The 19,871-nt window shown below is 51.0% G+C and overlaps 7 protein-coding genes and 2 non-coding genes across 9 annotated transcripts; 4 read left to right on the plus strand and 5 right to left on the minus strand.

Annotated features, from left to right (window-relative positions):
- Positions 1-232: 232 nt before the first annotated feature.
- STEHIDRAFT_99310 (uncharacterized protein) lies at positions 233-2,508 on the minus strand (the record flags this gene model as incomplete). Its single annotated transcript, XM_007305590.1, has 6 exons — positions 233-379; positions 447-681; positions 737-877; positions 940-1,264; positions 1,318-1,853; positions 1,987-2,508. 6 exons carry the CDS (start codon positions 2,506-2,508, stop codon positions 336-338), a joined length of 1,803 nt encoding a protein of 600 aa, XP_007305652.1. The 3' UTR covers positions 233-335.
- A 364-nt stretch (positions 2,509-2,872) lies between these two features.
- STEHIDRAFT_81165 (retinal short-chain dehydrogenase/reductase) lies at positions 2,873-4,823 on the plus strand. The gene is made up of 11 exons (XM_007305243.1): positions 2,873-3,090; positions 3,143-3,253; positions 3,308-3,409; positions 3,473-3,568; positions 3,626-3,702; positions 3,763-3,848; positions 3,898-3,982; positions 4,037-4,082; positions 4,137-4,206; positions 4,262-4,517; positions 4,588-4,823. Exons 1-11 carry the CDS (start codon positions 3,003-3,005, stop codon positions 4,693-4,695), a joined length of 1,125 nt encoding a protein of 374 aa, XP_007305305.1. The 5' UTR covers positions 2,873-3,002; the 3' UTR covers positions 4,696-4,823.
- A 568-nt stretch (positions 4,824-5,391) lies between these two features.
- On the plus strand, positions 5,392-7,943 carry STEHIDRAFT_169522 (uncharacterized protein). Its single transcript, XM_007305591.1, has 6 exons — positions 5,392-5,674; positions 5,744-5,869; positions 5,942-6,010; positions 6,071-6,412; positions 6,467-6,532; positions 6,599-7,943. The coding sequence occupies exons 1-6, from the start codon at positions 5,456-5,458 to the stop codon at positions 7,541-7,543; spliced, it is 1,767 nt and encodes a 588-aa protein (XP_007305653.1). The 5' UTR covers positions 5,392-5,455; the 3' UTR covers positions 7,544-7,943.
- A 145-nt stretch (positions 7,944-8,088) lies between these two features.
- STEHIDRAFT_t173 lies at positions 8,089-8,188 on the minus strand. Its single transcript has one exon. It is a non-coding gene; the product is annotated as a tRNA-Val (tRNA).
- A 2,161-nt stretch (positions 8,189-10,349) lies between these two features.
- Positions 10,350-13,008, plus strand: STEHIDRAFT_147982 (uncharacterized protein). The gene is made up of 6 exons (XM_007305592.1): positions 10,350-10,520; positions 10,574-10,752; positions 10,803-10,900; positions 10,952-12,038; positions 12,115-12,209; positions 12,302-13,008. Exons 1-6 carry the CDS (start codon positions 10,360-10,362, stop codon positions 12,350-12,352), a joined length of 1,671 nt encoding a protein of 556 aa, XP_007305654.1. The 5' UTR covers positions 10,350-10,359; the 3' UTR covers positions 12,353-13,008.
- Positions 13,009-13,169: 161 nt separating this feature from the next.
- STEHIDRAFT_t172 lies at positions 13,170-13,242 on the minus strand. Its single transcript has one exon. It is a non-coding gene; the product is annotated as a tRNA-Arg (tRNA).
- A 287-nt stretch (positions 13,243-13,529) lies between these two features.
- STEHIDRAFT_60128 (GPI-inositol-deacylase) lies at positions 13,530-16,753 on the plus strand (the record flags this gene model as incomplete). Its single annotated transcript, XM_007305204.1, has 8 exons — positions 13,530-13,754; positions 13,811-13,973; positions 14,039-15,094; positions 15,148-15,285; positions 15,360-15,698; positions 15,762-16,005; positions 16,048-16,500; positions 16,564-16,753. 8 exons carry the CDS (start codon positions 13,530-13,532, stop codon positions 16,751-16,753), a joined length of 2,808 nt encoding a protein of 935 aa, XP_007305266.1.
- Positions 16,754-17,074: 321 nt separating this feature from the next.
- On the minus strand, positions 17,075-17,653 carry STEHIDRAFT_59995 (ribosomal protein L29; the record flags this gene model as incomplete). The annotated part of the gene is made up of 4 exons (XM_007305188.1): positions 17,075-17,155; positions 17,216-17,366; positions 17,427-17,531; positions 17,616-17,653. 4 exons carry the CDS (start codon positions 17,651-17,653, stop codon positions 17,075-17,077), a joined length of 375 nt encoding a protein of 124 aa, XP_007305250.1.
- Positions 17,654-17,904: 251 nt separating this feature from the next.
- Positions 17,905-19,388, minus strand: STEHIDRAFT_81173 (Phosphoribosylformimino-5-aminoimidazole carboxamide ribotide isomerase). Its single transcript, XM_007305244.1, has 10 exons — positions 19,239-19,388; positions 19,042-19,160; positions 18,892-18,962; positions 18,715-18,818; positions 18,570-18,646; positions 18,476-18,506; positions 18,352-18,419; positions 18,246-18,296; positions 18,128-18,191; positions 17,905-18,072 (listed from the first exon to the last, which is right to left on the minus strand). Exons 1-10 carry the CDS (start codon positions 19,367-19,369, stop codon positions 18,000-18,002), a joined length of 789 nt encoding a protein of 262 aa, XP_007305306.1. The 5' UTR covers positions 19,370-19,388; the 3' UTR covers positions 17,905-17,999.
- Between the last annotated feature and the right edge of the window lie 483 nt (positions 19,389-19,871).

The following is a 19,871-nucleotide window of genomic DNA, read 5'->3' on the forward strand; positions in this document are numbered from 1 at the left end:
AGCTATGGTGGATAGTGGATAGTGGATGGTTGCAGAGAGGAAGAAAGATAGAAATCCGATGAGAATTCGGTTTTGCGCGCGAGCCTTGCGAATCTGTCGCGTTCAGTCGCCGAACGGCCGCTTGACCACGCGAGCCGGTCCGGATCGAGCGTCTTTCCTCCGATGCGCCACAAATAAGTACAGGCCTCTAGATTCAACAAGAGCACCTCAGGCGATACAACGGAGGCAAAGTCCAGCGAATGTGATGAATATTCTCCACGGCAGTATGTCAAAACAAGTAGTATGTGGCCTTGAGTCTATCCTGAGATTTTTGTTCAGACAAATTCCTCCACCGCTCAAAACGTCTCCCAAAACACATCAGGCAAAATCTGGCGCATCACTGAGGTCCGAGTCTAATCAGCTTCTTGCTCGGGTTTCCAACAAGGAAAAAAGTCCGCCAGACTCACCCTTCCAATGATCCAAAGCTCCCGAGTGCTGCCAAAGCGCAAGCCGATTATTCTCGTCCTTCAGTACCCACTTCTCTCCGTCCTCCCCTTTCATGTCTCCTCGGATGAGTTTAGCGTCGATCTCGCTTTTAGGAAGGTTGCCCAGGATGTTGGAGCGGAGGTTGGAGTTTAGGAAGTCTTCTTCTCTCAATGTGCGGAACGTCATTGGTTTGGTCGACGGCGTGCAGAAGAAGACCTAGACGCCTACCATGAGCACAGTTTTTTTTTATCTTCAAAAAGGAGAGACGTACCATGTTCATAAAGCCAGCAAGCAACTCTTCGTCCGTCATGACTTTCTGTGAATCATGGAAAGCGCGACATTGACCAAAGCTTTTCTTTAAAGTGAGTAACACCGCCCTCGATGAGTCCGTGCCTAGCAATCCAGCGAAATTCTGCGGAAATAGCTTTCGTTAGCCTTGGTACAATTGCATAGAGAAGAACATTTTGTGCTTACCACAGCAACCACCCCTTCAGGATGCATAATCGCCTTCAACTCCTCCCAAAACTGTGATGTGAACAGATGGGCAGGCACACCACCGCCAGAGAACAAATCGTGAATAACGTAGGTAAACTTAGGGTCCTTCGAGCCCTGCTCCAATTGCGTCTTCTTCTTCCTCACATAGGTACGGGCGTCCTCAAGGAATACATGATCGTCTCCGACGTCCGGTAGTCCAAAGAACTGACGCGAAACATTGTAGACTGCTGGGTCGATTTCAACGACGGTCGTTGGGACGCCGTGCTTGATCAGAGCAGTGGCTGCGTTTCCGGTGCCAAGGCCGCTGCAAGGCTGATATTAGACACAGGTAGTAAATAGAAGAATGGTGCAACTCACATGAGCAGAGCGTGCTCCCCTTCATCGAAAGACCGTCCCTCGATCTCGAACAACCGCACGGCCTCTTGAACCACGAATGCACTATAAATGGTATCTCCCAGAGGTGTACCAGCCTCGTCCTTGAAGAGCACTGTCGTCGGATCTCGAGCGAAGACTTTGGGGCTAACCCAGTTGCCTCCCAGCAGCGAATGAGACGCTCTGAGATAGCGCATGGAAGAGGGATACGACTCGTTTGCGTCGGGTTTCCAGTCCGGATTGGGAAGAGTTTCGCCGACGAGAATATGGCCCGTGCGTGAGCGTTCAGAGTAGAGGATACGCATGGAGGCAGTAGCGTCAACGAAGGGCTCTATAAGTGGACGTGTGAGAGTCGGTGGCTCAAGTTTTGGAAGGAGCAATGGGAGCAGGGGGAGCACGATGACGGGTACGATGGTTTGCCACGGGAGTGAAAATCCTGAAGACGATTTTGCTGATGCAGGAGCACGTAGTGGTAGAGAGACAGCAAAAATGGTGATGCATAAACCACCACAGAGTTGTAACTATGAGGGCGAATTAAGGAGGATGATCAGCGCTTCATTCCGACATGAAAGTTGGTGAAAAATCATACTGTTTGACTCGGTGTGAGGCCATGGGACTCCATTTGGCCCCATAAAGACGAAAGACCCGTGATACTTGATCCGCAAGCCGGAAGGATCGTATACCGTAACATAGTCGTTTGGCTTGACTGGCTCTCAATGATGCGCTGAAACGATAATTCAGGAATTGAGCATCTAAGCCGAAGAGACGAATGTATGGCATATTGTTCCGAGGGGCGCCCATCCTCAAATTCATTATATAAATTTGACGTACCACAATCTTGCTCACAGTCGCGATACCCGCGTAGACAACCGGAATCAACACAAGTGCATGAGTGACCAGAGGTCCAATGAGAGGGTCTCCCCATCTAGCAGTAAGAGCAGCAACCCAATACGAAGATAGAGGCAACGCCGAGAGCAGTACTCCAAACAGACCCAAAGAGCTCCATAGTGAGGGTGATGGGGCGTATGCACCGAGAAGACAGGGGAGCCAGATAAGTTTGTCCATGTAGTTGTTCGTAGGGACTGAACCATACAATGGTTCCAAGAACCTTTGGTAGAAAAAGAAAGCCAGGGATAGTGTTGCGATTATCGTTAATATTGGGAAGAGAAATAGCATGACAAGAGGTGATGTTTTCTCTTCATCTGGACCAGTGACAGCTGGCTCGCCACGAGTCGGCTGTCGAGGAGGTGTGCTGGGCGATGGCGCAGTTGCCTTCGGAGCAGAGCGAGGAGTCGCAGGAGCCTGCTTTTTGCGCTGTTTGGGAGGCATTGTTCAGATACCAAGTGATGGTGGTGGTATGAGACAGAAGTGCCTGCGCGAAAGCAGGACGGAAGGTCGCCATCGGAGCTCTCGAGCACTTGATGAAGCCAAGGGCAATCATTTCAAAACGTTATGTCCGAGGTACCTCCATCAAGGCCACGTGGCCCGACGGCTTGAGAGCGACGACCTTCGCAGTCTCCGTCGTGATCTCCAGTTGTGGACCATCGTCACCCTTGCTTTCGACTTCGACACTCTCCTTCAGCTTCATCTATCAGCTTCAATTACTGTTCGAACGGCTGGTCCTTCGTATTATTTCACCTCATCTATATCCCCAAATTACCTATTCAAAGATGGAGGCACCAGCATACACCGCGGGTCAGGTCTACGACAGCTTCGACATAGACCTTGTCATCAAAGTCATGAACAACACTTTGCTCAGTCAGTCTTATTGCATCTTCGAGTATTGCGGAATCAGGCTGACATTTATTAGGCCCGTTCTTTTGTTTCCTCATCCCCGTTTTCTTCATGTTCCAGGGATATACCACGAGTGACTTACCAGTGCTCGTACCTTTTGGCTGGGTGGGTGCCTTGGCCGCGTTCTGTGTGTATTCACCTTCCTCCTCACCAGAAAAAAGATTACTTACGCGGCACCTAGGGGGATTGAAATGGTATTCTCGACTATACCGTAACCAGGGCAGTCTTTTGTTCGGTCCTGCAGCTTTGGACTGGGGTGAACAGATCGTGGTTGTCACTGGTGGTAAGTCTCACAACTCTGCTGCTCCATACATACCAAGTCTTACATTCTGACATGATACTTCAGGTTCCTCTGGCATCGGAGAGTTGATCGCGAACACTCTCGCCGTTCGTAATGTCACAGTCGTCGTACTCGATGTCAACCCAATCGTTACCGAAAACTGTAAGCTAGCTCTATATCTTTCTACTCTGTTCAAGAGCTCACGTTGTGTATGTGTAGATAACATTGTCTACTACAAGTGTGACGTGTCAAAATGGGAGGAGGTCGAGGCTGTGTCCAAAAAGATTGTTGAGGAGGTAGCTGAACTGATCCCATCATCCCTCCTCTTTCGAACTAACACGACTCCTTGATTTCAGCTTGGGCATCCCACTGTGCTCATAAACAATGCGGGTGTCGTGCAAGGCAAACTTCTCATTGACTTGTCTCCGGAAGACGTTCAACAGTAAGCAAGGTTGAGCACTGTCAATGATGGTGACTCACCTCTCACGTAGGACCATTGGCGTCAATACCCTTGCCCACTTCTGGACTCTCAAGGCCTTCTTACCGGAGATGATCAAGAACAAAGCTGGTCACATCGTGAGTGAATGTCTATAAAAAGCTACTTTTTCCATTAAATTGTCATTGTAATAGATCACCGTCAGCTCGGTGGCAGGGTTGGTAGGAATGGCGCAAATGAGTAAGTGCATACCACAAATCACCCGGATGGAGATTCTCATCTCATTCTCTCCAGCCGATTACAATGCTTCTAAAGCTGCTACCATATCGTTACACGAGTCGTTACGTTACGAACTAGACAAGCGGTAGGCTCTCTCCAGAGCAAGGTTTGCAACAGACGGCTGAATTCTACCCGCTTAGCTACCTCGCCCCTGAAGTCCGGACGACGCTCCTCGTTCCGGGGCACATCCAGACTCCTCTCTTCTCGACCACCCATTTCCCTCAGAACTTCCTGTTCAAGTTCTTCGTACCTTCCTTACAACCCATCACCATCGCCAAAGCAGTGATCGCTGCATTGGACGAGCAACATTCACGAACGATCTACCTTCCGTTCTACGTGAATTTTGTTCCCGTGCTGAGATTGCTCCCGAGCTTCTTAAGGGATTTCGCGCAATGGGTGCGTCTCGATCGCGATTCTGCACTATTTTTTTCTAATGTTTTTTTTTTACCAATCTGTCGGGTTACAGTTGTCATACGCAGACTACGCCATGGATGGTTTTGTCAAGGTATCGGGGAGACGACAGGACGAAGGTCCTCTGGTCAAGCAAGAGAAGCAGACCTCGAAGGCGGAGTAGATGTTCAAACGTTCAATAGCTGTGATCCATTTACATGTACGTGCTTGTTCGGGATATTGGGAGGCTATGACACCATCGCTGGCGAGGATGCCATAGTGGTTGCTTCTCCTATGATGCAGTGCAGAGCTATTCCAAAATTCAAAGCTGCGATCGAGGATAACCGAAATGTAAGCTATCCCCGTAAGCAAGCCAAGCTCGACGTCGACGCCTAACGAAATCGAGTCGAGAACTCCGTATGGCCACTACGACGTCGAGGAGGGCACGGTTTCACTGTTCCAGGGAAGATCAACAGCCGAGAGTCACGATGGCGATATCGCAGCGCGAGGCGAGGCAAGTGATTTTAGAAAACAAAGGACGGTCTCAAAGCGACGGCACAGGGTGGCGCGTTCACGTCCTCGGACCAAAGCGCTGGTCACAGCCAGGCGCCATTGATAAACGATCCCGCTCGGCCCCAGCTCTCACCCCATCCCTCACCTTGACCACCACCTAGCCTGCAATCGCGACTGTACCCTTTCCCGCTACAAACTTTCTGCTATCTCGAACGTTTGCCGCGACGAGCCCTCTGCTATCTCTGACACCGCCGCCACAATCTCGCGCCACCCGGTCTAGAATCTCCCGATCCTGTGCGGTGCCGCTGCGACAGGCGCGCTCTCCTGTCCTCGACTTCCATTTTCTCCTTCCTATATAACACCCTCTCTCCTAGCACCCGTCCGCATTCCCCCAAACGCCATCGCTTTTCGACCCTTCAACCTCGTACAATATGTTTTTGCACAAATCCGCACAACACCAGCGTGTCACGAGCGCGTCGCGTGCCCAAACCGAGAAACCCGCGCCACAACGCGTCAACGACGCGTCCCACGACCTCGAGAGTCGTGCCGACCATCATTCAAAGCGCGCCACCCGCTCATACGACTTCGACGAGCGCGTCATTATCCAGATAGCTGACAATGACGACGAGAAGAGCGAGCTTGAACATATGGTGCGTCTGAGCATAGACTGTTTATGGCCTCCTGGTCGTGTCGCGTGCTCAGATATGGCTGTTTTGAAGATCGAGTCGGACGTGTCTTACTGCAGCTGTAACGAGGGCAACCCTCATTGTCAACGATGCAGCGATCTATTCAGTGATTCGGATGTCTCGGAGGCTGTCGAAAGAGAAGCAGAGGCTGACTATGGCGTGCGTCTCCCTTTTATCGTCCCCCTCCCCATCATACAACTCGTCACTGAACCTTTGGCTCGAATGTGTCAGTCTGTTTATGACTACTCTCCCATCCAGTACATTTCGTATGAAACATACACTCCTCCCGCAACAAACGAAGTGAGCCACCCACCCTCGTGTCTCACGCGTTGGACAAGTCTGACTTTGTGGCGTTTACAGGACCTCTTCCGCACACTTTCAATGGATCGTCGTAACCTTGTCTTAGATTCTATTGATCCAGAAGTCGCACCCCACATCGTAATCACTCCTCCACCTTTTGACTGGAACGATTGTTTCACCGCCTATAACATGCATCCATGCCCTCAAAACCCGGGCTTCTTGATGGTGCCACAATCCGGCGGATGGGAGATGAAGGCGGCTACGCCTGAGCCCGTGGAGTATGTCGAGCCAGCACAGATCGAGCAAGAGATTGATTACGCAGAGATGAGCTGCGGAGAGATAGGGGAGATCCCTGATAATGAGCCTTTGAAGGTCTTCTCGCGCTCAAAGTTCGAGCGTCAGGTCTGTCATCACCTTTCGCCTCGAACTATCGCATTTCCCTGACACTTCCATTAGATTTCAGCCAGCCTGGACACTCTCGAACACATGACCTCTATACACCGACAGCGATGCAAGCAGATCGTGCGTATATATTCACTGCTGGCGTTATAATGATTCCAGAAGGCTAATGTACATACATGGTTGCAGGCTGAGCTCGCAGCCCGTCGTGCCCCGCAAGTCCTTGAGACACTCAGCCCCTCCCTCCAAACCCTTCTCGACGATAACGCCTTCACATGGACCGATCCAGCTGAGGCCCTGCTCGCCGATATGGTACGCTACTGCGGTACCACTGTCCTCCCCTCAGAAAATCCCTTCACCGCCCCTCATATTGTCATCAACGAGCCGCCTCCCATGGGACCTGAACAGGTTGCGACTCGTGAGAGGAACAGCACCCCGTACCAGTGCGCGACAGGGTATAATCTCTGTGTACCAAACTGGTATTATGGGTTCAGTGCAGAGTACTACTACGAGTATATGGCACTGGCGCAACTACAGCCTCACTGGACCGATACACATGCGGCGACGTCGTGGCCTGAGGACCAAGCACCAGTGGAGGCGGAGGTTGACGCGGGGGAGAGCCACCATGTCGAGCATTGGGAAGTGTTCGATGACTATACGATGGATCCTGGCCAGATGCAGGACGAGGCGTTGGCGGTTTCGAGACCGGAAACGCCGATGCCTTCTACGCCTACGGACGATGGAGTTGGACGATTCAACTTTATGCCATCGATCGCTCTGGAGTCCGTCGACGACTTGCTCCACGGGGACGTTGACTCCCCGGTCACGGTCTCGACGTCTTCTGCGCAGAGTCTCTGTGGCTTGATGGCCAAGGGCTCGGGCTCAGGGCTTCCTACCTATGTCTTTGGCGATTTCTCGGACTCGTGCGTCTCTGATGATCGGGAGGAAGATACTTGCACGCCCGCCTCAGACGTTGTTGACATCGAAGCACCCGAGGACTGCTTTGCCCAACCTTGCGAGTCGACACCGTGCAGTGACACCGCTGCCTATTACGACGACGAAGACGAAGATGGGCCTCCTCCATTCGATGATTGGTACACCAGCTGGACGCCCCAGGTCTCCGCCACCGCCTGAATCAGGATTCAGAACTTCCTCCCCACATAACTCCTCGCTGCGTTTTACTATCATTTCCCCTGTGACCGCGTTGTAAATACTGTTGTGAATACTGTACCATACCCACCACGGACTTGTTGTCATTGTCGCTGTATCTCCACATCGAGCAATGAACGATGGACCTGACACAATCTATCGTCGTTTCTCTTTTCTCCCTCTTCTGCACTGTCTACCCTAGTTACTGTGTAGCCGTAGCGCCTGTAAGCACTGCTGCACGCTGGTATTCTAGCATATGCCCTCTCCTCTACGTGTACATACTCGTCACTCGTCTAAGCACCCCACAGTCGCATTGCCGTCTCGTTCTCGCTTTTCTTTCTCTCCTGTTGTTTGTACACTATTCAGCCTACCCCGGTTAGCATTCTTCATACTACACCCTCGAATGACTCGACACTCGACTTGAAATTCCGACCGTTCGTTGAGCACAACAATGGCCCGCCCGCTTTGTGGTTCTCCAGGTTCGCCGTCGTTCTTCTCCAAGTAAAAAAAAAACACGCCTGCCAGTGCATGAGCTCGGCCCAGGATCGAACTGGGATCTCCCACATACAACGTACAGGTACACAAGGCACATGTGACGCGGGCGTGCTCTACCACCTGCACCACCGAGCTCGTTCTTATGGATGGCAACTCGAGCTTTCAGTGCAGTTTCGGAAACGAGGTGGGTAGATTCAGAAAGGTGCGGCCAGGTGCGCGTAGGCATTGGATGAATGGAACAGACTCGCGTTAGGTAGGACAGTGAACCCATTCACAGCTGAATCTTTTATTAACAAGGTTATAGTAGTACTTCGCCGCGGCTGCGTGTATAAGGCGCATGCCAACGTTCGTCATGTTACATTGTTAGACATACCGTATGCGTGAAGGACCATCATACTATGCAACGCACAGATGACCACCCGGCCACACCCGACCTCGAAGTTCGATCGTTCGAATCTTGTCTTTCCCCTCGTTCTGAATCCATCGTAGGCCACTGATCGAACACACAAAGTTAGCTCGTGCTTATTGCCATCAAGCCATGCCATGACGAGGCTCGATCATGTCATAGCTGAGATGAATGCCGCGAGCTTGTGTTGAATGGTGTCCCTGGACCTCGAAGGCCTCGATGAGCATTGACCAGTATACGCCGCAGCCGGCGGAGGTCCCAATGGGCATCGGTGTCTTCGGTGTCTCAACGGCGCACCTAAGCTTGATAGTGGGAGACCGCCGAGCGCGGAGGAATACTTACTGAGTCTGAGTCACATGGAGGACGCAGAGCGCAAAGATTATAAGTATTGGTGCCGCATCCTACATGATCTACATAGGTTTGTCAGTGAAGGAAGTAAAGTGAACGTCAGCCGAGCAAGTCGTGTTCAAGTGCTTGCAAATTGCGAAACTTTACTATACCTGAGGCTCGAGCAGCAGCCAGGTCTTGGTCACAAGCGTGCTGTCGAGAGTTATGGAAGCGTGATTGGTGTGGCAAGGGATCATGAGATGATTTCTTTCGCCTGCGGGCTGGTGGGCGTTCACAAGCCGTGTAAGCATTGTATGGCGTGAGGTGGCGCAAGGAAGCATCGGGGTTCGAACGTGCAAAACTATGGATAGACAGACGCGGGCGGGTCCAGCCTGGTGACATGAGTATACGCCGTGTAGCCCTCGCCACTATTATTGTGGTCGCGCTTCGTGATACGTTTGTGGGACGCTTAGATGCGTACGGAATAGAGTGTTCTGCATCAGGTCCGTCGATGGAAGTCGATGAAGAGGGGAAAGGCACGGAGGAGCGGGTCAAGAGTGGAGTTGGCAAAATCAGGCGTTCAAAGCACTTTACGGGGTTGAAGATCAAGGTGATGGGAACTCGCGAAGTGTTCCCGGTTCCCCATGAAGCAAGAAGCTCGTGCTGCGAGATGGTAAGTCGACGTCAGAGGAAGCTAAGAAGGTACTCATTTGAAAGGGGGGTCGGAAGAGCTAGGTTAGATACGGCATGCTACCGGCATGTAAACGATGATGGAGCGTCTGAGGATATCGTCGGTTCAGCCTAGACAAGCTAAGTAAAGACCGGAAACGAGAGTAGATTGTGACAAAGTCGCGTTCTATTGAAAGCTTAGAATGAAGATCGCAGAGAAATGACTGTCGCATTTCATTTTCGGAAGAACAGAGTCTGAAGGAAGCGTGCAGACCGAAGGTATGAATCCACTGGAGTGATAGCCGGATACAACTTGTGCAGGAAAAGAGACGAGCTGGGCAAGAAAACGAAAGTGCAGGAAGTTATCACCTTTGTTGGAAGGGCTGAAAGTGGACCCCCGCGAACAGAAGATTCCTAGAGGAACGTTGAGGTCGCTTCGCGGCGATAACCCGAATGGTTAAGAAAAGGTCGACGGTTGATAGTCAGATGAGGGGGACAATCCCATGGGAATTGTCAGCGAGAGAGGTTAGCGCAGTGATGGGGGGCGATAGAGCTGTTTCCACGATATGGTGACGATGACTGAGAGACATCGCACCTTGGAGGAGAAGATGCAGTGGTAATGTACGTCCATACCCGTGCTCACAAAACGGGAAGGAGGGTAAAGTTACCAGGCTGCAACCAGGCTGGAGGGAGGAGCTGGTGGACTGGAGAGGAACAGGAACGGACGGATTCGGAGACGGTGGACCCACAGGCAGGCCGGACCGACGATGCGGGCCTGTAAATCACGAAAAGTGAATGCACTTCAAATTGGCGCGGACGGATGGGCGCTTTGCCCGACGCTACTTTAGCAGCCCCGCTCGGCCTTTCGACCGTCATGGCTGCTCCCTCTTCCCCCTCAACCTCTATGCAAGTCACCGTCTCCCTCCTTCCAGTTTCTCTTTCACTGGTGCATATTCCAAGGTGTCGCCTGCTTGAGCTCTCTCATCCCATCATCCGTCAAATCCTTCTCCCCAACCCTTCGTTTCTAAATCTCACTTGCAATCAAGTCGAGCTTTCAATCTTTGCGTACGGTACTCCGACTTTTTGTATCCACATACGCTCTTACGCTGGTATTTTAGTGAACACCATGTGCTCCGAGACTTTGAACCCATCGCAAGGAAAGACAGGCAACGTATCAGGTCACGGTCAGGATCCTCTGGCAGAAGTCGAGCGGACTCTTGGCCGGAAGAGGACTTGGTTGAGGTATCCGTCGATACATGGAGAGTGCTACAGATAGACTCTCACTCTAGTGGTCTAGGTGTGTCTCCTGGTTTCTTGGCTCCTACTTTATTAATCAAAACCCTACAGGTAATGCCGGTGCACGGGTGCACGAGCTCTCCGCACCTCTGGCGGCAGCAGGCATCTCTATTCTATATCAATCCTCTTACATGAGTGACTTCATCTTCGTAGGTCGTTTCATTTTCCACGGAATCCAACATGTTCTCAGTGGGTTGTAGGTCAAACAAGTTCGCCTTCAGGAGGTTATCCCTATCCTGGCATCTGCAGGATATGACCTTTACTGCTCCGACCCAGATCACCTCACTGCTCAAATGTCCCCTCTTCACTCCCCTACGCTCCGTGGCTCGGACGATGGTCCACCACTAGACTTGTCTTCAGGTGCTGTTCTCACGCGCACGAGGAGTAACACAGACGAGTCACTTCATGGTCGAGCGGCTATGCTGATGTCTCTACCACCACCTGCCCTCTCGGAAGAACCTGGCACAACTCCACCTAGACCCACTGCTGTTCGCACAAAATCTCTATCCCCGTCGTCATCTGACGTTCAGCTCCTTCCCACCGATCTCACCTGCGTGGGTCTCGCCGACGACGCGGCAGACGTATGGGCGCTCAAAATCGTGAAGTTGGTTGCTTATCCAGAGCTGATTGTCCCTAAAACGGTCGACGTCGAGTCGATACCTGTGTTAAAACCCGTTCAGAGCGAGGTTTCGTACTCAGATACCCCAGAAGACGCACCCTCACGAACACCAAGTCCGTCGACTTCATTATCGTCCGAAGGAGAGGATGGCTATTTCTCCGCCTCTCCCCCAAATCAGTCTTCGACTTCTCTCGTTTCTTCTGCGGCCTCTCGATCAGCTGAGAGTCTGCCAACGACTGGGACACAACTAGAGACACGCAAAGTCGCTGATAGGCCTTCTCATCTGCACCGTATCAACCCATCTACGCCTCAGCCTCTCACGCCTGTGCACGTTCGCGATATACCATCCCACTATGCGATTTTTCCTTTGTCGCCCACACCTTCATCACGTCACCGCCGTCGTATCACGCCGGATTACGCTGTCCCCTTCTTTTCTCTCACCCGGACACAAGAAGGTTCCTCACTAACTGCTCCGACGGCCGTGCTTACCTCGCTCTTCCCTCCTTCCGAGAGGCACATGGTCATCTGCAGCGACGAGCTGGATGCCCTAGACTCGCCTGCGCATCCGGTTGCAGAAGCCGAGGAGATGGATGATGAAGGACATGAGATGGGTGACAAGAACGGACCTATGCGGTGTTTGCAAATCGATCTTAGACAATTTGGGCTCGGTAAGAACCCTCTCTTTGCGTATTTATGGTCTATATGGGCATTGCGCTTAATATTCTGTGCTTTTCTCCCTCGCAGACAAACACGGTTTAGTCAACCGCTATTCCCGCGTCCTGGGAGAGAACGGGATCAATCATATGTATAGTTCGACGTTTAAAACTGCGAACCTATTGGTGAGAATTTCTGTCTCTCTTCTACGCGTATACAGTACTGTTTCAAGCCTGGGATACTCATGATTTATCCATTCTCCCCGCACATGATGTAGGTCGATACCCCACATGCTGCTCGCGCCCAGGCTCTTCTCCGTGCATGTTAAGTTTCATGCGTTTAAGATGGCCGTTCACCATTTCAGTAACCCAACGCGCGCCCCAAAACTCTGATGCTATCGTGGACAACTCACATTACGTCTCTTACGAACGGGATACTCATGTCATCATTGTCACCCACGACCGTCCACCCTCATCAATCTAAATGTATTTCAACGGAATTCGTCCTTCTCGTCAGGGTTCCTGTCCTTTTCTCCGTTATGTGATCCTTTGCTTCCGAGTCGGAATCTGTTCGTCCCAATCAAGCGTCATTTTCTACGTTCTGATACCCTCACAGTCGCACTTCCTGCCGTGTGCCGTGACAATGAACAACTCCTGTTGTACCTTGGTCTGCATGTACTATACCTACCGCATATCACCGCTCACCTTCTGCCATCCCGGATCCCCTTTTCAATCGCTCCATCTCATCCATCAGCCTCTTTTAACACGATCACAGATATTTGCTTGTTTGCTTGCTTGTTCGTGTCTTTTTATTGCCTTCGTGCTTCGGGTATATAACTTGGTTTCAACATCTTCTTCTTCATCTCACACTCCATCTTCAGGCTTCGCACTGCTCCGCTTCTGGCTCCTCTCATCCTCATCCTCAACCTACTTTGTATCATCTATGCTACTTACCAGTGTTCCTCATTTTCAGTGCTTCATCCCGGTCTTTCCAGTCGCGTCTTAGGTTGTTGTTGCTATATTGTTTGTATAGGTGCAATTCCAGCACAGTGATTGATGTTCTAAGTACAAGGGCTTCGGCATCGTGTTACATCAGAAGAGTATGGGAAAAAAGCAAAGCAAAAACTCGTTGCATCAATTCAGCATCACCCACGGCAAGACTCGAACTTGCAACCTCCAGATTAGAAGTCTGACGTCATGACCATTAGACAACGAGGGCGGCTTCAAGGGACGATTGTTCAAAACCGCACAAATTCGCAATGGGCCTCGGGTAAGTCCGGACTCCGCTGGTAAATCGCATCCAGTGATGTAGCGCCACACCGCGTTCATCCCTTACCGCATCTCTCTGTCACCGTCAACAGGTTGCCAGGACTCACTCTACGTTTTCTTGCTTCGTCTGACAGGTCGTACTCTGGCCTCTAGGCTTTCTTTGATGCACCGTTAGGTAATAATATTGCACCATCAAAGCTGAAACGTACAACACATAGTCGTCCTCAAGGTGCCACAATGGCACGCACGCAAGTCTTCCTAGGGTTTCTGTCCCTGGGTCTTCTTCTGGTGCTTTACAAAGCGGCGTCTCAGGTCCCCAGTACGCTCTCACCACAGGGATGCCGCATGTCATACATGTCTCCATCATACCTTTTGCAATCTTCATTCAACCGAACATGGACCCACCTTGCGGACCGATATTCTCTATGGTTATATCGAGAGGTCGGCTGGGAAGATCAGACGGTAAAATGAACCTAATGTTATTCTAGTATCGTCAATTGGTGCTCAAAGTACACTAGCTGGGCGGTGTCCCGGTCCTGTTCATCCCAGGTAATGCGGGCTCGTCCCGGCAGGCTAGGTCCATAGCATCGTCCGCCACAAGGCAATATTACGAGTCCCCACATAAAGTGGCCTCAGAGTTTGCCGATAAACAATCTTACAGGCCTCTGGATTTATATACGCGTACGTGTAACTGACTTTACCTTAGATGCTGTCCTGTTCGTAGGCTGAACTTGGCCTCTTTGTAGTCGAATTCAACGAAGACCTATCCGCTTTCCATGGTCCTACCCTCGAATCCGAAGCTGCATATACAGAAAAGGCCATAACCTTCATCCTCTCCCAATACCCACCGAATACTTCGATCGTCATCATGGCACATTCCATGGGCGGCGTAGTTGCCACCTCGCTCCTCCCAAATCCCAACATCGCAGCTATCATCACCATGTCGACGCCACACACTCTACCTCCAGCTCGTTTCGATCGCCGTATTGCTAAAATCTACGAATCAAGCCTCGTGTCTGTCGCTGAGGACATGACACCGATCTTGTCTCTCTGTGGTGGTGCTACGGATATGATGATCCCTTCTGAATCCTGCGTAATTCCAGATGGGGAGGGATATAGGAAGACAGTGTTCACGACTGCATTGGAGGGTTGTTGGACGGGTGTCGGCCATCAAGTCATGGTGTGGTGCCATCAGGTCAGATGGCGTGTGGCACGGGCAGCGTTAGAACTGGGCGCTGTTTCTACGCCTTCTCAGCGGATCGCTGTGCTTGATCGTTGGTTGAACGATGGCCATTCCTTTTCTCATCATTCGTCCGACGACGTAGGATGGACACCATCGGCACCAGTATCTTTAACACTGGATGAAAAGTTGACTTTGAAGAATCCCAGGGAGCAACACACCTACTTTCTTCCGATCGGAGGCTCGCCGACAAGCAAGTTCATCTTGTATCTCTCGCAAGGATCCATTATGTCTGTATCTCCGCCATATCCCCTACCTCTCTCCGCTTCTGTGCGTCTATGCCGAGGGTCGCCGTCAACTGGTATCTGTGAGATCCTCATGCCGACTACCGTTCGACTGCTGCCCACTCTAGGCCCCGATCGTCCGGCACCTCCTCCTTTAGAGGGCATTGACGAATCGGAAGGAGTCGTCTATTTTGCTGCAGATATACCGGAGGCTGAAGAAATACAGGAAGAGAGATGGGTTGCTGTTGATGTGCGGGGTACGGATGGTCGTGGTTGGCTCCAGGGTGGCTTTATCCACGATAACCGTGGTCGCACAACCCACAATCTTACTGTCCATGGTCAGTCATCACCCAATTTTGCTCTACGGAAACACCGGGCTGAAATTCATCAGGCGTTTTACACAGGGACGTAACAGTATCAGTGCAGGGGTCATCCCTTAGACAGATCCTTGAGTTCCCGAAGCTTTCATCGGATGCACTTCTCGCCTACCGCTTGACTCCTAAGTTTTCTGTCTCGCGCTCATGCGATGGTAGGCATTCGTCTCTTCCTCTTTGTTCTGAGTATCCGTCCAAGTATTCACATATCACTTCGATCGTATTACAGAAACGTTGCTACCCCCTCTACTCCAACTTGCTGCCGGCCCAGAATCTCATTTCTATTCTCTCGCCGCCTCCGAAACACATCCTCAAACGACTCTCGTTATTCATGCACATAACTCCGGGCCTTTCATTCATAATTCCCCTTCACATGGCAACGGGATGAACCTCTCTATTTACTCAACGCTCGATGATGGGTGTGCAATTGAGTCCATCGCTTTACGAGTGGACTACTGGGGTACCCTGGGGAATGTCGCGGCTCGCTACTGGGTCGCATGTGCAGGTTGGACGGTAGGCGTAGTGCTTTGGGTGCTGTTCGATGCATGGGCTGTTCATGAACAAGGAGGTAGAGTATCAAGACATAATTTACTCGATTTCGTTCTGCGATGCTGATCTCATGTATGTCTAGGCTCTATGCCCACTGTTGGCCAGTCACTCGAATCGTTCGTGAAAAGGAGACTACCTCTGCTGACAGTGACAGCATTCTTCGTTTCTCTCATCCCCATGCCCGTCAATATCCTACTTGGAAACAGTGGCCAAGCCATATTTTCCCCTATCGCTCCCGTGCTCCTGATCCTCGTAACTGGCATGGTATGTATAAGTTGGTGGCTGTTAAGTCTCTTCATGTGGCCATTCAACAGACTTCAACGCTTGTTTGCGAGGTAGACGCTTCGACCACAAGTCACCAAAGACAGCACTAATCCCTCTTGTAGACGAACAGAAGACACAAGAGTCCACCGACGAACCGCATTCTCAATGCTGTTCATCTTCGCCCTCATCTTCGTCTTCGTGCCCTGGCAAATCGCCTTCCTGGGTTGCTACATCTTCCACTTCTTCACCTGCGCCACCGACACGACCAACACCCGACAAACCACTGCCGCTTCTAGAACTCCACCACCAAGATCGCCATCTCCCGCGCGCCTCAGTTCCTCGCTTGATATCCACCAACAAAACACCCATATCCTCCTCCTGATGACATGGCTTTTACCGCTCGTCGCACCTGTACTGGCTGTATGGGTCAGAACGCTTGCGACGGCTGGTTTGACGACACCGTTTGATGGTGACCACAATGTATGGGCTGTAGCCCCCTGGCTCATCCTAGTAGACTATGCATCCTGGACTCAGAGTTCGCTTCTTTCTCGTGAGAAGTAAGTTGCCGTGTCTATCGCATCCTCTCCGCAGGCCCAATGCTCAGCTTTCATTCGCTATAGAATCGAGCCTATTTCGCTGCGATGGCTTTTCCTTGGAGCTTCAGGCGTCGCATTCATGGTCGGCGCCGGAAGGACCTACCGTGTTTTTGATGGAGTGTGGTTAGCCATTAGCCTGGCTGTGATGATACGCATAGGACCAAGATACTGGGGAGGACAATCATGGCCGCAGATTTTACGGAGAGGGAAATGATACATTGTTTGCGTTGAGCAGCAGACAAAACATGAGCCTGAAATGACCAGATCGCAAGACCGTGAAGCAGAACGGTTTCCGAAAACAGGATCGAGCCAGAGGGAGAACGGAGCATTTTGTTCACAATTCCCAGCAGACATGGAAGAATCAAGCATCAGTTGCGGGGGGCGCTGACTCTGGAATGCATGTCATAGGGCGGCATATGAGGTTGGTCAAGGCGTACGGCATACACAAAACACAGCGAATGATAAAGAAAGAACTCCAACAACGAGCTCACCCCCAACTCGTCTCATCAAGACCCGGAAAGCAGAAGCGGAGAGCTCATGCCTTGACGGCGAACTTCCTGAGAGGGAAGTGGATGTTCTTCTTGTGCTGCTTAACAGTGATCTTCGACTTCTCGTTCTATAGATCATGGATAATTCAGCTGACTTGAAGGGGGAAAACGACTTGGGTGGGACGCACAGCAGTCAATCGCCGCCTGATAGCACGAGTCTTCTTCGTCCGGAGGTCAAGGGGGAGGTACTTCTTGTTCTTGTAGAACTCGCGGAGGTTTTGGCGTTGCTTAGCGTTGATAACGGTAAGGACGCGGGCAATCGACTTGCGGACGGTGGAGCTGATCGCCAAAGTACGAGGTCAGCGGGGAAAATGAAGGAAGAGCTGAAGTGAGACGCACATCTTAGTCAACTTCGACGCAGATCCACCTGCAATCTTTTGCACCCGGAGGTTGAGGAGCTCGGTCTTCTGCTCCGCGAGCTGTTTTGTCAAGTCATTCTTCGACCTATAACGAACATCGAGGTTCAACAGCAGAGCAGAGGTCAGTCGCCAGGTCTAGTAAGATTCAAAGAGCCGACAGTTTGCGCACTTGGACTGGAGTTCGTAGGCCTTGACTTTTCCGGGCATGATGATTAGAGTCTACGGAGGGAGTATGAGAACAGTTGACGACAGCGGAGACGGTGAGGGCGACCAATTACCTTGAGGGAATGTTGTCGCCGATGTCGTACTCACAGTCTCTGCGACAATTCCAGGCGTGTGGGAAACCACCTGTACAGTTCGGCCGCCACCATTCTCACGCTTCAACTTGAGCTGCGCCACTGCCGCCACACTTCTACCTTGTGGCGACTGCGACCACTGCGATATCGCTCGTTCCGTATCCTCTATATACTTGGTTATGAGATACACGATACAGTAGAAATACATGGCGCTCTGAGCTGCTGTATGATCCCAAATACTGTCATATTTCAATTTATTATCTCTCGCCTGCGTTCCTCGCCACAAGATCGTCAAACTTTACCAACGTTCCTCCGAAAATATCGAGCGCACTGAATTCACATGAGCACGCTGAGATGGATCACATATAATTCTAGAGGGATATACCTTCCATATGTCAGGTCGACTTTCCCATCTGACAGTCGCTCGACGAGATCTAAGTCCGAAATATCTGTGGTCGTATAGAAATCAGTTCCTTCCATTGAACCTCTAAGCCGTAACATACCCTTGGCACCACCAGCATACGTGGTCGGTATTCGTACCCACTGTCCCAGTTCTAATTAAAGATGAAATTATAGCATCAAATGATGGGGGATATTTGGTGGACGCACTGGCTACAAGTTCTTCGTCGATGCCCTGACAAAGCCCCTCCACGTCCGCTGCATGGATTAGAAATTCGCTACAGAGATGTCAGCAATAGTTTCAGTCAAATGTATCCATTGTCCAAATATTTACCTGCAGTGTTCCGACAGCAAGTTCAATGTTTCTAAGACGCGTGTGGCGTTCAGTAACCCGACACCATAGACCACTATCATGACCATGGGTTTACCTTGCCGAACTTCCATGTCCGTGATGTCCTGCCACTTGTTCATGGCAACCATCCACCTGTCTCCTCTCCGCCGACAACTTGTCGCCGCATAATATCAGAACAAAGTTGTGCCACACGAAACAGCCCGTTACGGATGGCATCCTACCTGACATCAACGACCAGTCTCTCCTTCCCAACAAGCGTGGAAAGTAACCGCAGTCGTTCAAGAGAAAACTTCATCTCAGGGAACAAATAGGATGTCACAATAACCTAACAAGTGCACATTTTTTGCGATGCTCTGTTTAGTATATGATTCAGGCTCTTGGGCTCTGTAAGGACTTACTTTGCTCGCGCCAAGCTCAAGCCAGCTCAAAGCGTTCTTATCGGTGATTCCGCCACCAATCTGCAGACCACCTAACAAGATTGTATTAGCGATCTCGAAATTGTTCAACAGGAAGGTCACAATTTATGAGCTAGGTAAGTGCGTACGAACCTGGCCACGTTTCGAGTGCTTGACGCGCAGCCTCATCATTCCCGGGCCCAAGCTTGATGAGATGTCCACCTTCGAGGCCCTTTTCTTTATAAAGCCTCGCAAAGTCACCAGGAGATTGACTGTTCGATACCAAGAGTATATATAGAAAGAGAGACGTTCAAATGAACTTCGGTCCCAGGAAGTTCGAATGAACCCACCTCGCCACAAAATTTGTCTTCAGCGTCGCAGGATCGCTATCAGAAAGCGTGCCACCAACTATCTGCTTCACTTTACCGTCGTGAAGATCTATACATGGTCGGAAGAGACTGCGACGTGTTGTTGAGGACATGACGGAAGGCGGTATCTCGGTAAGGGCCTAAGGGTGCATTCGGCAACCGAGAGCGGTTTGATTTCCGGCGGATTCTCCTGCCAAAACGAAAGAATCTGGATTCTCGGATTTCGTGGCTTCTTCGGCAGCCGTGGTGCCTGCCGAACCCTGCCGCGCACATATTGCGTGACTGATGTGACTCCGGAGTGCTTTGCCACTTCATTCTTCAGTGGCACCTTTGCGCGAGTTCGTCGTCTTGTCGTCGTCGTTTGGCTAGACCACCAATCGTAGCATCTCGTTCAGAGATAAATGCATATTTACGATGTGACCACTCGAAGACAGATCTATCAAGGCACAGTTGTTAATTTTGCAGTATGATTTCGAGTCTATGGGACCACAAACATCAACAGTGACAAAATGTAGAGGAAGAGGCAAGCAAGACATCTGAGGCACTGTCGACATCTCTCTTGAGCTGCCTCTTACGACTATATTATGACTTATTGCTATTATTACACGACCTTTT

The sequence above is a fragment of the Stereum hirsutum genome (assembly GCF_000264905.1).
Source record: "Stereum hirsutum FP-91666 SS1 unplaced genomic scaffold STEHIscaffold_9, whole genome shotgun sequence".
Lineage (NCBI taxonomy): Eukaryota > Fungi > Basidiomycota > Agaricomycetes > Russulales > Stereaceae > Stereum > Stereum hirsutum.

What these genes read in the sequence shown, in the direction of transcription:
- STEHIDRAFT_147982 (XM_007305592.1), top strand. Translation starts at nt 10,360, where the DNA reads ATGCAAGTCACCGTCTCCCTCCTTCCAGTTTCTCTTTCACTGGTGCAT. An exon ending in GTCGAGCTTTCAATCTTTGC is followed by an intron (nt 10,521 to 10,573) that starts GTACGGTACTCC and finishes CTGGTATTTTAG; the next exon opens with TGAACACCATGTGCTCCGAG. An exon ending in TCTTAGACAATTTGGGCTCG is followed by an intron (nt 12,039 to 12,114) that starts GTAAGAACCCTC and finishes TCTCCCTCGCAG; the next exon opens with ACAAACACGGTTTAGTCAAC.
- STEHIDRAFT_81173 (XM_007305244.1), bottom strand. Translation starts at nt 19,369, where the DNA reads ATGTCCTCAACAACACGTCGCAGTCTCTTCCGACCATGTATAGATCTT. An exon ending in CGACGAAGAACTTGTAGCCA is followed by an intron (nt 18,297 to 18,351) that starts GTGCGTCCACCA and finishes ATCTTTAATTAG; the next exon opens with AACTGGGACAGTGGGTACGA. An exon ending in GTCGACCTGACATATGGAAG is followed by an intron (nt 18,073 to 18,127) that starts GTATATCCCTCT and finishes ATGTGAATTCAG; the next exon opens with TGCGCTCGATATTTTCGGAG.
- STEHIDRAFT_81165 (XM_007305243.1), top strand. Translation starts at nt 3,003, where the DNA reads ATGGAGGCACCAGCATACACCGCGGGTCAGGTCTACGACAGCTTCGAC. An exon ending in TCTCCGGAAGACGTTCAACA is followed by an intron (nt 3,849 to 3,897) that starts GTAAGCAAGGTT and finishes CCTCTCACGTAG; the next exon opens with GACCATTGGCGTCAATACCC. An exon ending in TAAGGGATTTCGCGCAATGG is followed by an intron (nt 4,518 to 4,587) that starts GTGCGTCTCGAT and finishes GTCGGGTTACAG; the next exon opens with TTGTCATACGCAGACTACGC.
- STEHIDRAFT_169522 (XM_007305591.1), top strand. Translation starts at nt 5,456, where the DNA reads ATGTTTTTGCACAAATCCGCACAACACCAGCGTGTCACGAGCGCGTCG. An exon ending in AAGCAGAGGCTGACTATGGC is followed by an intron (nt 5,870 to 5,941) that starts GTGCGTCTCCCT and finishes CGAATGTGTCAG; the next exon opens with TCTGTTTATGACTACTCTCC. An exon ending in GCTCAAAGTTCGAGCGTCAG is followed by an intron (nt 6,413 to 6,466) that starts GTCTGTCATCAC and finishes CACTTCCATTAG; the next exon opens with ATTTCAGCCAGCCTGGACAC.